The 14,427-nt window shown below is 27.4% G+C and overlaps 1 protein-coding gene across 1 annotated transcript; it reads left to right on the top strand.

The window, feature by feature from the left end:
• Positions 1-8,199: 8,199 nt before the first annotated feature.
• LOC114412009 (cytochrome P450 71A1-like) lies at positions 8,200-10,585 on the top strand. Its single transcript, XM_028375768.1, has 2 exons — positions 8,200-9,194; positions 9,830-10,585. Exons 1-2 carry the CDS (start codon positions 8,205-8,207, stop codon positions 10,433-10,435), a joined length of 1,596 nt encoding a protein of 531 aa, XP_028231569.1. The 5' UTR covers positions 8,200-8,204; the 3' UTR covers positions 10,436-10,585.
• Positions 10,586-14,427: the final 3,842 nt, after the last annotated feature.

Here is a 14,427-nt window from a genome sequence, read left to right as displayed (position 1 = left end):
TTTTGAAAAGAAAAAAATATATATATTACTTTTACTCATTTTTTGATATTTTTATATATCCACTTAAAAACACAAAAATGTTCTTGATAAAAATTAATTTTTCTTTTTTTTTCTTCTTATATTTTATTTTGCATTTTTATCTTTTTTTCTTCATATTAATAATTATATTTCTCACTTTTAAAGTTTTTATTTCTCTTCTCCCTTCTCCTTCTATGTGCTTAATTTAAATTTGTGAGGAATTTTTTTTTCTTATATATATATATATATATATATATATATATATATATATATATATATATATATATATATATATATATATATATATATATATATATATATATACTCTAAGAGAGTTATTTCTTATCCTTACCATTCATGTTCTTAAGATTTGATAGTTATAATAAATAAATATCTTAATAATTAGATCTCAAAAAAATGAATGATAAGAATATGAAGTTACTCTTGAAGTAAGTGAATCTCTCCTATCTTTTTTATTGAGTGTAGATACGTCCAAGTCACATTGGACTATACCAAATAATTAAATCCTTAAGATTTTGATATTAACAAAGTATAAATTTTATGAATTAATCTTTCATATTTAAGATACAAGTTCATATTCATCTTAATGAGATACAAATAGAAAAACATGAACAAAAAGACTCTGAACGATAGACAAAGTATTAGTCATTGGACAATACTATTTCTGCGTCCAGCCTTGAGAAGACAAGTGTTTTAACACTTGGCTCGCAATACAAAAGCATTGAACAGTTACTCGATAATCAAGGACCGAAAGCAATCACAAGAAAGTAACATTCATATGCTCAATAAGAAACTCGTGCCATAGCACACAAAAGGAAAGATTTAAATTGTCTTGTCTTGACATTCTTAATTCATTTTATCTTATGTTGTTAATGTTTCCTTTGATTCATATGATGAAAGTTAACTCTGACACTAGGCGACACTGGTAAATTGTATTTCTCTAAAGATATGTTGCAGAAAGTGTTTGTGATCCCCATTTTCTCTCTTTGCACAATAGCGACCTCGTGTTAAGCGCCAAAGCTATTATACAATGGCTAGTTGGGATCTCTCAACGGATTGAAGTTTTGAAGTCTATATAAAGCTTGAAGATATTCATGTTAAGGTTGTCGAATCACAAGAGAATATTCAAAGACAAAACGAACAAGTGTTGTAACGTTGTCAGTTCATTTGACAGAAGAAACTTGAGCAAATTGAGTGAATCTTAACTTTGTTAAGTTAGCAAGTTTCATTGTATTCAAGCTTATTGTATAAACACTCTATGAGTGATTAGAATACATTTTGTTTCAAACATGTATTATTTCTGAAAGTCAAGAGTGACTTAGTAACAAAAAATACTTGGGTCTTAATCTCAGTGGGAGATTAAGTGTGGTGTTAGGAGTGACCTAGAGAGTACTCATTGTAGTCAGAAGTGGCATAGAGAATACTTGGTTGTAATAAAAAAATTGATTAGTGAAACCCTTCAAGTCTTGAGAGAGAACTGGATGTAGCCCAAAAGTTGGGGTGAACCAATATAAAATATTTGTATTTTCATTATTACTTTTATATAACTAGATCTTTTCTTTAAGTCACTTATACACTATCATTATCAAGTTTGGTGAACTTATTGTCTAAGCACTAAGTTTTTATCCTTCATACTATTTAACCCTTCTTCTAATGTGTTTCAGGTACTTCATCTCTCTCTCTCTCTACACACACACGCACACGCACCCACACACACTCACACACAAAACTATCTCATTTAAAGTAAAATGTTACTCTTAAAAGGGAGTTTCTATTGGCCCCTATTAACATTCAAAGATTTCAAATATACCCTTCCTCACTTTGTATAGCAAAAACACATTTTCACTATATTAGTGGGGTGCGAGAAACATTGTGCAACGGAAATGTGATTCCATTGTACAATGCACAATGGAATCACACTTTTGTTGTAAATTTTTTCGCACTCCCACTAGTATAACGAAAGTGTGTTTTCACTATGCATTCGGGGTTGCAAAAAATGTTGCACAATGAAATCACGATTCTGTTGTGCAAATGAGGGTTAAAAAAATGTACAACAAATATATGATTTCATTGTACACTGTGCAATGAAATTGCAACAAAACGAAATTGTGATTTCATTGGGTTGCTTGAAAAAAAAAATGGAATCATGATTCCATTGTACAAATTGCATAACAAAATTATGATTCTGTTGTGTTAACAAACACAAAAAAAATATCGTGCATAAAAGAGAGCTTCGTGAGGGAAGGTGGGAAGATAGGGAGAAAGAGAAAAGGAATGAATGAATGAAGAAAGGAAAAGAGGAAAAGAAGGAAGAAAGGATAGGTGCTAATAAAGACATTTTGGTCTATGCCATGTGTCGCTAGGGGCCAATAAAAATTTGGAGAGCCCAGTATCAACTCTCATCTTAAAATTTGTTTTAAACTTTCCTTACCTACATATTGTTGTAGTTGTTTACAAAGGAAGAGAGATTATTTTCCTCTGTCCATCTTCAAAGTTCCAACCATGTCAAATTGTCAATACACAAATGTTATAAAATTTTTTAAGAAATTATTTCTTGAGAAAATGGATTATACATTATTTTTATAATTTTATTTAATCACAATCCATACATATAATAATTTTATTAATTATTATGATAATTACTTTAAAAATTATATGAATAATAATTTATGATTAAATGTATATAACTATATCATGAGTGTGTGAACATTAAAATTTTATTTCTTTCTTTTTTCTACTTACTTGGAATCCAGAAGAAGTGTGAATATATACATATATATATAGTAAATCTTCTAACCGTTCCAATACTGATAAAGTTTCTGACAAGAGCCACACCTTTGTCAACAACTTCCGAAGTTAAGCCTTGTACTAATAACATTAAGTTCGAATTTAATAAAACAATAAAATGAAAAAAGTGAACAACTACTGCGATAGTTACGTGTACGGTACACAGAAGTCCACCAAATTTGAAATTAGCTTGCCTGAGATTCGATTTAATAATTCATTACTTAAATATGGTTTATGAACTAAATGAAATTTAATATAATTGAAATTTATGATAAATAAATATTTTTAAATATAAATTATATTTTAAATTTAAGGCAGGCAATTTAAATTGAAACATAATGTTATTTTAATTATTGATAATTTTTAAAAACATTATTGAAATTCAATTTAGTAATAGAGATAAAAAGGTAAATTAAAAGGATAGCAATAAAATAACTATGAATATAAATAAAACAAGGAATGATTAAGTTGAAATTGTTGTAGCACATGTTCTAATACAGATCCAACGGATACAAATAAAACAAAAATAAAAGGAAGAGTCATGATTGTTTCACAAAAGTAATTTTTAAATTCCTATAGATAAAAAAAATTGACTAACACTACAATAATTTTTAAATTTAGTTCATCTAAATTGGAAAAATATATTGAATTTGATACAATGTATTAATTAAGATTTAAAATTTGAATCAAAATAAATTTGAAATTAAAGTTAATAATTATAATGTAACTTTTTAAATACATTTATTTGATAAAAATTGATTATTTTGCTATATATTATTCTATTTATTAATTTAATGGGTCAATATGTTAAATTCCTATTGATATATGATATTTTATACTATTATAACATATAAATTAAAGTCATTAAACAATTAATAAAAAAAGTTTAAATAATTTTTTGTCCTTGAAAGATAGGGTATTTTTTTAGTCATTTAAAGTTTTTTGTTTTTGTGTTAGTCTTTGTAAAATTAGATATTTTGGTTTATCCCTACTATCAAGTAATTAACTTTGTTAATTGATGTCATAATGACATTCGTAATCTATTAACTAAATAAGTCATCAAAGGTCATATGTATTTTCATTGTTTGATAAATTATGTTTTTAAATTCTCATATATTTAAAATAATTGATAATGTCTGAAAAATTAATAAGAATTTTAAAATACAATTTGTAAAAAATAATTACACTTAACAATCTTGTTAGACTCCTTAATAATAATATGACAATTTAATGGGCTGCCTACCACGTTATATCATCATATTAGTGAATAGCAAAAACCATTTTTTTTAAGGTCTTGCCAATCAATATTCTTAAAACATTTATTAAAAAATTAAAAAGAAAAAATATTTATTGAAAAGTTATAGAAAAATATAAGAAATGTCATAGACAAAATAATTTTACGTATCCCACTAAATATCTTTCTAAAACTCCTTCTAATTTTTAATTAATATTCAAAAAATACTAATTAACATTTGTTTTTCGAATCAAAACAAAAATCAGCAAACAATTTTTGTTTTTCTATTATTTTTTTTTCTTTCTACTCACTTCGAATCCATGAGTTGTGAAAAAATTTTCATTTAAAAAAAAATCTTCCTTTATCAATCTCTTCAAAGTTCAAATCATGCGACATTTTCTGACTTTGAGCCACCCACACTGTTGTCACTAAAGTCCAAATATAAGCCTTGTACGAATTACATTAAGATGGAATTTTAGATAGTGTTTGATTTAATTACATTTAAAAAGCTAAAAGTTTCAAAACTTAATGTGAATTTTGATGTTACCTCCGTCACTGTCGAACGTTGTTGGTAAACGAATGGCTCTCAAGCAACCAATGGCCCTATGAGCAAATGAAAGAAGTGTTATTTATTTGACAAAAGATGGAAAATAAATCTTCATCTTCTTATAAGATAGAAATATTATTAATAACATATTTAGTTAATTAATACATGTATTTATTACTAAATAAATTATATAAGTTCTGTTACATGTATAAGTTTCAGTCATTATTTAAAATGTTTCATATAGATTTTATAGAACAATAAAAATTAATTTGTAAAACATATATTAATGAATTAACTATTATTATTATTTCTCTTATTATATATATTTTTTATTTTAATTAAATTAGACGAGAGAGTAATTATTCCTTACAAAGAAATGTCAGTAACAAATACTATTAATTCGAGTAAAAGTGACACAGGTATTTTAAGCATATAATTTTCAAGTCAATCTTAAAATTTATGTATATAAGAAACAATCTTACAAAGAATCTTAAGGTTCTCCTGCTGACTATATATTTATATATCTCTTGTTTCTGTTTTTTGGTGTGGGGCGAGATCTGTTCAAATTTTGCTGTTACGGTAACAGCATTTGGTCTCTTTTCGGGTACATACATATATACTTCTTATCATGGGGGATTGGTTGTAATTTTTATGAGATTTGTGTGATTGTTTTGTTTCTCCAGGTAGCTTCTGCAGATACAGTTATACTATGCACATCCTTAGTATAGTTGCAGTTATACTGCTTGTGTTTGTTGGTTGGTACCCCTATATATATTATTTGCTGTGAGAAAAAAAATAAAAGAATAAACAATTTTAAAAGAAAATCTCTTATCGCTAATGCTCTGGAAACTAGAAATCATCTATAGATCTCTATCAAAATTCAAACACTGCCAATACAGACAAACTTCAAATCACAGACCTTATCACTAAACCTTGTGCCTCACCCTGGTGAGGTGACCTTATCATATAGAATAAAATTTCTTGCACATCCCCACTCTAGTTGATGTCTCTAGAAATACATACATACATATATATATATATATATATATATATATATATAAAAGAAAAAGTATGAATATGTATGATCACAGACGGATTCAGAAATATGTAATAAGAGAGACAATTTTTTTTTTTAAATGTCTAACTTCAAATAAATGATAATATTAAAAATATTTATTATTTTTTGCACATAAAATTGAATTGAATAATAATAATAATGATAATAATAAGAAAAGTAAATTATACTCACACCTCTTTTATTTTACTCAAACTATACCCGATGTTTCTTTCCTTTTTATATTACTTTTATCTCTTCTGTTATCGTTGTTAACTAAATGTTAATTGAAATATATAAACAAATGAAATTGTTCTAATATCTTTGTTACTCTCCCACTTTGTGTTTTTTCTCAAATTGCACCTAATATTCCTTGCTTTTTTTTACATTACTTTTACTCCCTTCTGTTAACATTGTTAACTAACGTCAATTTAAATATGTGAGCAGATGGAATTGTCTTAGTGTTTTTATTAAATACTCAATAACAAATTAACAATTGATCCTATGAATGGACCTTTCTTAAGGCAATAACAATTTTTCCTTTAATATTTGACTTTTACTTCAGTGTTGTTAACACTTGAAGAAGATGCAATTTTTTATTGAGATATTATATTAAATACCTAGCCATAAAAATAAATATTTCAAAGAAAGAAGTTAAAAACACAAATACAAGAACATAACACTAAAATTTGAAGCAAAACACCATATTCAATCAATAGACTTTGTTGGAAACACGTCCAACAAAAACACAGCAATCAAACGACCCAACACATACAAAAAAAAAATTGAACTAAAAAAAAGAAGAAGAAGAAAGAAGGGTGTTAACGCATGCGTACTAACAAGGTGGGTTCACATTCAACAAAAAACTGGGTTCACGTCCAATTAGTGAAAAAAGAAAAAGAAGGAAGAGTGTTAAAATATTTTGAGGTTGAAATAGTATCATGTCTTTTATGAAATTAAGAGAAAGAAAATTAGAGTATTTTAGACATAAATTTTCATTAAAAGTCATGTGACTAATATGTGTGTACTTTTTGTTAAATTATTAAAACGATATTTAGGAGAGAGAGAGTCTAAGTGTAATGTGAACTAAATAATTAAGAAATTTTTTTTAGGATGCAAAAAAGAAAGGGTGTCATGTGTAATTTGAAAAAAAACACAAGGGATATGAGTGTGAGGAACAAGATGAAGGTATTTTAGACATAATTTTTTTATTAAAAGTCATGGAACTAACATGTGTCTATCTTCTATTAAATTATTAAACAGTATCTAAGAGGAAGGGAGTCTGAATGTAATATGATTTAAACAATTAATTTTTTTTATAAGATATAAAAAAAGAAGTACCAGAAACAAATATAATTTACTCTAAAAACAAATAGATAGTTAATTTTATACAATTTTATAGTACTAATTATAACCTTAATCATTACAATAATAACAATAAACACACTAATTTTAAACTAGCTAAGTAATGAAATATGAACGTATAAAGCAATTCAAGTCTTTACCTTATGTCTCATAAAAAATCATTTTGGATTAATATTTATACAACTTTTACTATTAACAGGTTTAGTGTTGTGGCAATCAAGGTGCCTTTTTGTTTTTGGTAAATGGGGTTAAGACCCTATAGTTTAATTATTCATTTATTTTTTTACTTACAAAAACTTTTTCTTGGTTCCTATATTTTTAGAAATATTTTTTTTTATTCCTTATAAATTATTTTAATCTTATTTTTAGAACTAAAATAATTAAAAATAATGTATGTAAGAATTTAAAACAAGATGTTTTTAAGAACTGAAATCAATTAAAAGAATTTTTTTTATAATTAATAGAAATAAAACAAGTAATTAAACCTATTTTTTAATAAAATTTATAAATTTGCTTTAGGCTTTAGGAATATCTGTGGCTAGTCTTGTATAATATGATAGACAGATATGAATAATAAAACAGCTATATTATTCGGTACGAAGAATACAAGGCACGAAATGCATGAATACCAAGATGGACTAATGAACTTTTTAAAAAAAAAATATATTTGTTAACAGATATTAAACAACACATGAATGAATTTATGGCAAAAATCATTGGTCGTGCAACAGTACGAAAATAATTTTCTTACCAAATAGTATTTTTCATAATAAATTTAATGTAATTTTTTTAACCTCAAGTAAAAAATAAAATTATTTTTAAAATGTTTTTCATTGGAACTTATCATCATAAATAAAAATAAGTTATTACGAATAAAAAATAAAATAAAATGATATATATTTTAAAAATAATAACTTTAAATATAATAAAGCTAGTTAAATTTATTTATATTTAATTACAACTTATAAGGCCATATTTTTACTTAAATGTGAATCTGAAGGAATATTCACTATCATTATTGTATAGCATGTATTTGGAAGCTAGCTAAGCCTTGTAAGAAATTTTAATAAAAACAAATAAATAATGAAGAGTAAAAGAGTAATCATTTAATAAAAAAACAAATTAACAAAGAAGACAAAAACAGCAACAAAGACAGCCATGTTCCACTCCTGTGTATCATGTATGCTTATAAATGTTGCGTGGACTTGACACTGCCAGATGTGGTTCGAAAAAGAATGGCTCTACTCAAACAATGGCCTTACGAAGTGTTTTCTTCTACCTTCTATCTATCTCTTTCTTTCTTCATCAGTGTCCTGTTACTGTTTAAGCTCGCAAGAAGAACCAAACCAGAAACCAATTTGAAACTGCCTCCATCTCCCCCCAAAATTCCAATCATCGGCAATATTCATCAGTTTGGAACACTACCACATCGATCTCTTCGAGATCTCTCTCTCAAATATGGTGAAATGATGATGCTGCAGTTGGGGCAGATGCAAACTCCAACCCTAGTGGTGTCATCTGTAGATGTTGCCATGGAAATAATCAAAACTTACGACCTAGCTTTTTCTGACCGACCACACAACACTGCTGCAAAAATCTTACTCTATGGATGCGCGGACGTTGGCTTTGCAAGCTATGGAGACAAGTGGAGACAGAAAAGAAAAATATGCGTCCTTGAACTTCTGAGCACGAAAAGGGTGCAATCATTTCGTGCCATCAGGGAAGAGGAAGTTGCGGAGTTGGTGAATAAGCTTCGTGAAGCAAGCTCCAGTGATGCAAGTTACGTGAATCTAAGTGAGATGCTTATGTCAACATCTAATAATATTGTGTGTAAGTGTGCTCTTGGAAGGAGCTTTACAAGAGATGGTAACAACAGTGTGAAAAATTTAGCGAGGGAGGCTATGATTCATCTCACAGCTTTCACAGTGAGAGATTACTTCCCATGGTTGGGTTGGATTGATGTTCTCACTGGAAAAATTCAGAAATACAAGGCCACTGCTGGAGCAATGGATGCTTTGTTTGATACGGCAATTGCAGAACATTTGGCTGAGAAAAGGAAAGGTCAACACTCCAAAAGGAAAGACTTTGTGGATATCCTCCTTCAACTTCAAGAGGATAGCATGCTCAGCTTTGAGCTCACCAAAACTGATATCAAAGCACTTTTAACGGTATCTATCTTCACCCTCCCTTTCCTATATCACTATATTTCTGTCTCCTAAACAAATCTACTCCCTCAGTCTAAAGAACAAAATTTCACGTATATAAATGACACCTTAAAATAATATTGATCAACCTATAAAGATTGGATAGCTCTATTTCCATATAACTAAACAAGAACACCATCATATATTATAAACACATGTTTAACATCTTTTTTATATTTTTTTTTGTGTTTTTCTTTTTGTCAGATCATATACTTTTCTCTATTTATTTCGTCCTTTCTTTAGGTTTCAATTATATTTGAAAATTCTATCAATCTTCTTCCTGTGATTAAAGTGGTATATGTATTCTATGGTTTTTGACAGTATCTAATAATTTTTGAACAATATTTTGCACGTCGCTCTATTAGAATGATAGGTCATTATTCATTGTTAAGATATTTGAACTTTTTAGGCAGTTAATAAGCATTATCTTTATTTAGTCATTCTAATTGCTTAAGTATAAAATTTATAGTATCTTTTAAGTTAATAAAATATAAAAAGGCTTTTACTTTTCATTTGATAATTTTTAATTCTTCGTTGACAAATGAGTGAATTGTGAACAAGTTTCATGAAAATTTCATTCCAACAATTATTTTATATAGGACATGTTTGTGGGAGGTACTGATACAACTGCGGCGGCATTAGAATGGGCCATGTCAGAGCTTGTAAGAAATCCGATCATAATGAAAAAAGTACAAGAAGAAGTGAGGACAGTTGTAGGTCATAAATCAAAAGTGGAAGAGAATGATATTAGTCAAATGCAGTATCTAAAATGTGTAGTCAAAGAAACGCTAAGGTTACATCTGCCTACTCCTCTTTTGCCTCCTAGAGTAACAATGTCTAATGTAAAACTGAAAGGATTTGATATTCCAGCAAAAACAATGGTATATATCAATGCATGGGCAATGCAAAGAGATCCTAGATTTTGGGAACGGCCTGAAGAGTTCCTGCCAGAGAGATTTGAAAATAGTCAAGTTGATTTTAAAGGTCAAGAATACTTTCAGTTTATTCCATTTGGTTTTGGGAGAAGAGGATGTCCTGGGATGAATTTTGGAATTGCTTCTATTGAGTATGTGCTTGCTAGTCTTCTTTATTGGTTTGATTGGAAGTTGCCTGATACACTAGATGTAGATATGAGCGAGGTATTTGGACTTGTTGTCTCAAAGAAAGTACCACTTCTCCTTAAACCAAAAACCTTTCCATTTTAATTAAGCCAAGTTATACATGTTTTTGTTCTTGAAGTGATTATTGCTGTGAGTTTTTTTTTTTTTTTTTTTGTTATCAGCGTTATCGTACTGTACATTATCTTCACTTTGTGTGATGTTGTTGCCCTAAATAATATATTAGTATTTGAAGTATTGTCAAATTTATAAAGATAATAAATTTAGGCACCCGCGGATCATGTGGTTATTATTATATATATGTTTTGTCTTCGTTATGAATAATATATATTATCATATTATTAATAAATACTGTATGATTTATGGACGAACAATATATTTTCTAAAAATAAATAAAATAAAATAAAATTACACACCTCTCATTCGTTATGAATAATATATAGATATGGTTACGTTACGTGCGGTGCGGGGAAACATCCATTGTCAAGAAATTTTAATTTGAGAAAGAGAGAGGAAGGGCCATGCAAGATATCAAATCGCAAGATATCGTAGTAAATTTATCAACTTCTTCTAAAAATAATAAATTTATTAACTTTTGTGTAATTATCTTAAAATTTATATAAACAAAAATTTAATTTGTTACCGCATGACTTGTCTTATGAATACTTTTTATACTTTTAAGATATTAAAAACAATTAATTATTTTCATATAATATATTTGTATAAAAATCAAGATTAAAAAATATAAGATATAATATTATTATATAAAATTATAAATCTAAAAAAGTTAAAATAAAGAAAAATATTAAATGTAATATTGCTAAAGTTTAAAATATGTGTGTAATTAACTTTTTTTTTGCATATAATTAAAAAAAATTAATAAAAATGATTCATACGTATAAAAATAAATTATACTATGTATAAAAATGAAATATAAAAACATTGTACTATACAGTTCATATCACTTTAGAGTTATACACGCAAGTAACTATTCTAAGTTAAAATTATTCACATATTATTAAACAATTTTTATTCAATAATTATTTAGCTATATAATATAAAAATAAAAAATACAAAGTGAAATTATACACACATCTTAACATTGATCAATTAGTCATTTTTATTTATTTATTTTATTAATTCCTAATTAAAAACCTATTTTAACGCACTTTTTCTTCAATTTTTCACTATATTATATATAGAGATAGAGTAAATAGTTTATACATTGATGGTATAAAATATTTTTACACTTTTTATCTTTTTACAAATTTTCATATATGATAAATTTATTAACTCTTATAATAATTATCTTTAAAATGATACTAATGATGATTTTTTTATCGATCAACGATATATAAAATTTTTAACATTGAAAATTAGAGTTGACAATTTGAGTATGCTCCATTGAGTTGGCCTCACCAATCTAAAATTTAGAAGGAGTTAGGCTTAAATTACAAGTATAAAATAGAGCCTAATTATCGATTGACCCGATCTTTAAAAAAGAAAGCCCCAAACAATGAGTTTAGGTTAGGTCATTTGTGAGCTTGACGATGTATGACATGAACCATAGCTAGTTGGACAAGACCAACCTTTTGATGGAAAAGTTGTTTACAATTTGATCCAATCACAAATCTTCATGCATGTTAAATTTATTGACTTTTATATAAATTATCTTAAAAATCATACTAACGACAATTTTTTATTGACTAATAATGTAAAACTTTATATGCTGAAAGTTAGAGTTGATAAGCTTGACGTGGGTAACAAAGTATAACAAGTTGAGCAAGCTAGGCCAAATCATTTAATGAAAAAATAATCAAGGCCCATGTATTGGTCATAGCCGGTAATATACGAATGACTTCCTTATATATATTCCACCTCGTATGACTCCCAACCACCTATCTATATCTTATGAGTTATGACTCATTCCAACCCTTATAATATTTTATGTTATTTTTATTAATATATGCTATGTCAAATCCCATTTCATATGACAAGAAGTCTACGTAGTGTACAGTAAAGAGAATAGAGAACAAGAGCACTGATCAATGGCCAGTTATGCCAAACGAAAATTATTAGAAGTCTGTAATATTTTATGCTTATTTGGTGTGAAATAGATCTAAAATTCAAAGCCTATAAAAGGGGAACCTTCAAAGTCATACGTCTCATACCTAAAGCTCTTATTTTTTTTAATCCAATTCAAAGCCTATAAAATGAACCCAAGAGTGAAATCTTGCATAACTCTTTTATCCAATTCTTGTGAGAGAACACGTCTTCGAAAAGAAACAGAATTTTTGAAGATATTTATTCAATAAAGAATATATGTGGAGCAATCCAAACTGACCGTATGAAATATATAAGGATATTTAAAGGTTCCATCCCAATCTCATGTAACCTCTAGGCAAAGAATTAGTGTAAACACCTAATTGGATTGAGATACCACTCGTAAGTAAAAAAAATTAGTGCACCTGTCACCTCATATACTTTTGTTTTGTTCAATTTATCCATCCTTTGATAGTTTTTTCAAGATTAAATCCTTTTTTTCTTTACCTCTCTAAATATATTGTTTTTGAATTTTAGTTTCTGTATTTTTTTTATCATTATAATATTCAAATATTTTAATTTTGATACTTCCGTTGTAAAAATTCTTAAACGACTTTGTAAGCTAGGTGTCGTTACGTACGCGACAATCTCACATTGCAAAAATGCTTACATAGCTACACAAGATAGAGCCACTCGAGTGTTTTTGTAACAAGACTTATAATCTTAAGAACCACAAAACACGATTTGGATATTTAAGGAATCATAATTTTTTTAATAGATACTAAAAGTTAAAAGTGATATAGTAACAAATACAAAAAAATTATTCAAACTTTTTTTTATAAGCTCTAACTTTCATAATTGGTTTCAATATTTTATTGTTATATATATTGAAAAGAATCTTAAATGTGATTTCATTCTTATGCAATCAAGGAGACCAAATAAAAAAAAAGTATGTCTAATTGACTCCAAGTGAAAATGAGTCTATAAAAAAATTAAAAAATGATGTATTAAATATAATAGTCATAACATTAATGATAAATTTTAAAATATAATAAGACAATTATCAATATTCTATTGATCATTAAAAATATATAGATTTGTTTGATTTCATTTTTAGTTGACATCAGTTAGACAAATTCAAAATAAAATCAATTGCCAGCTAGCGAAAGCTTTGCATTTTAGGTTCTGGTCATGGTTGAATGCTAACACGAAAGGTCTTTCATTTAATTTCTTAATTTTATTGAATGGTCAAGGGAACCAATGTTATGTTTGAAAAGGTTTATAGCTTTCTATAATGCAACCAGTGTTATGTACGAGTTTCTAGGCTGATACAGGGTCAAAAGTTAATTAAGATGAGGATGGAGCTGTATCAGTACAACATTAATGGTAAACACATTATATACTGTCTGATGGGCATTCTTATTGGAAAGGTGGAATTTATGGGACACTTGACTTGGAACAAAATGGATATTGAATAGTGACGGGAAATGTTTTCCGTACTGTAGCCCACTTTATGTGTATGTTTATCAATGATCACTAGGGTAATTGGGTACAGCACATAAATTTAGTGCCTCCGTGTGAATGAGGGTAGGACTTGACATTTTTTATGTAAGGGGTTGATGTTAAACTTTCGTCAAGCATTTATAAGGGAGGATTTAATCATTATAAAAGACAACTCAAATAATTTTTGAAAATTTAGAAGATGCTCAAAAGATAAGTGCATTAGAGTTTAAATCGAGGTTAAAATAATGAAATTTTGATTCTGGGTAAAATTAGTTGTGAATGTAAACATCCTATGATCTAAGAAATGGTACATGAAAAAATTGGAACTTGAAATGTTTGCCCCATGGTTGCTTAATTAACTAAAACAGGAATAAACTAGTTGAATCAATTAAAAATGAAGGAATTATGTACAAACGTTGATAAATATGATTTAGATTAAGTTAATTTAGATTTTACCGTGTAAATAGTTGTTGCATAAACGTTTATAAGGACCTTCAACAAAAAAACAATCAATGCACTTATTTTTTAAATTA

Source organism: Glycine soja, chromosome 5 (assembly GCF_004193775.1).
Source record: "Glycine soja cultivar W05 chromosome 5, ASM419377v2, whole genome shotgun sequence".
Classification (NCBI taxonomy): Eukaryota; Viridiplantae; Streptophyta; class Magnoliopsida; order Fabales; family Fabaceae; genus Glycine; species Glycine soja.
Note: the sequence above shows the minus strand (reverse complement) of the source record. Positions and strands in the feature narration are given on the sequence as shown.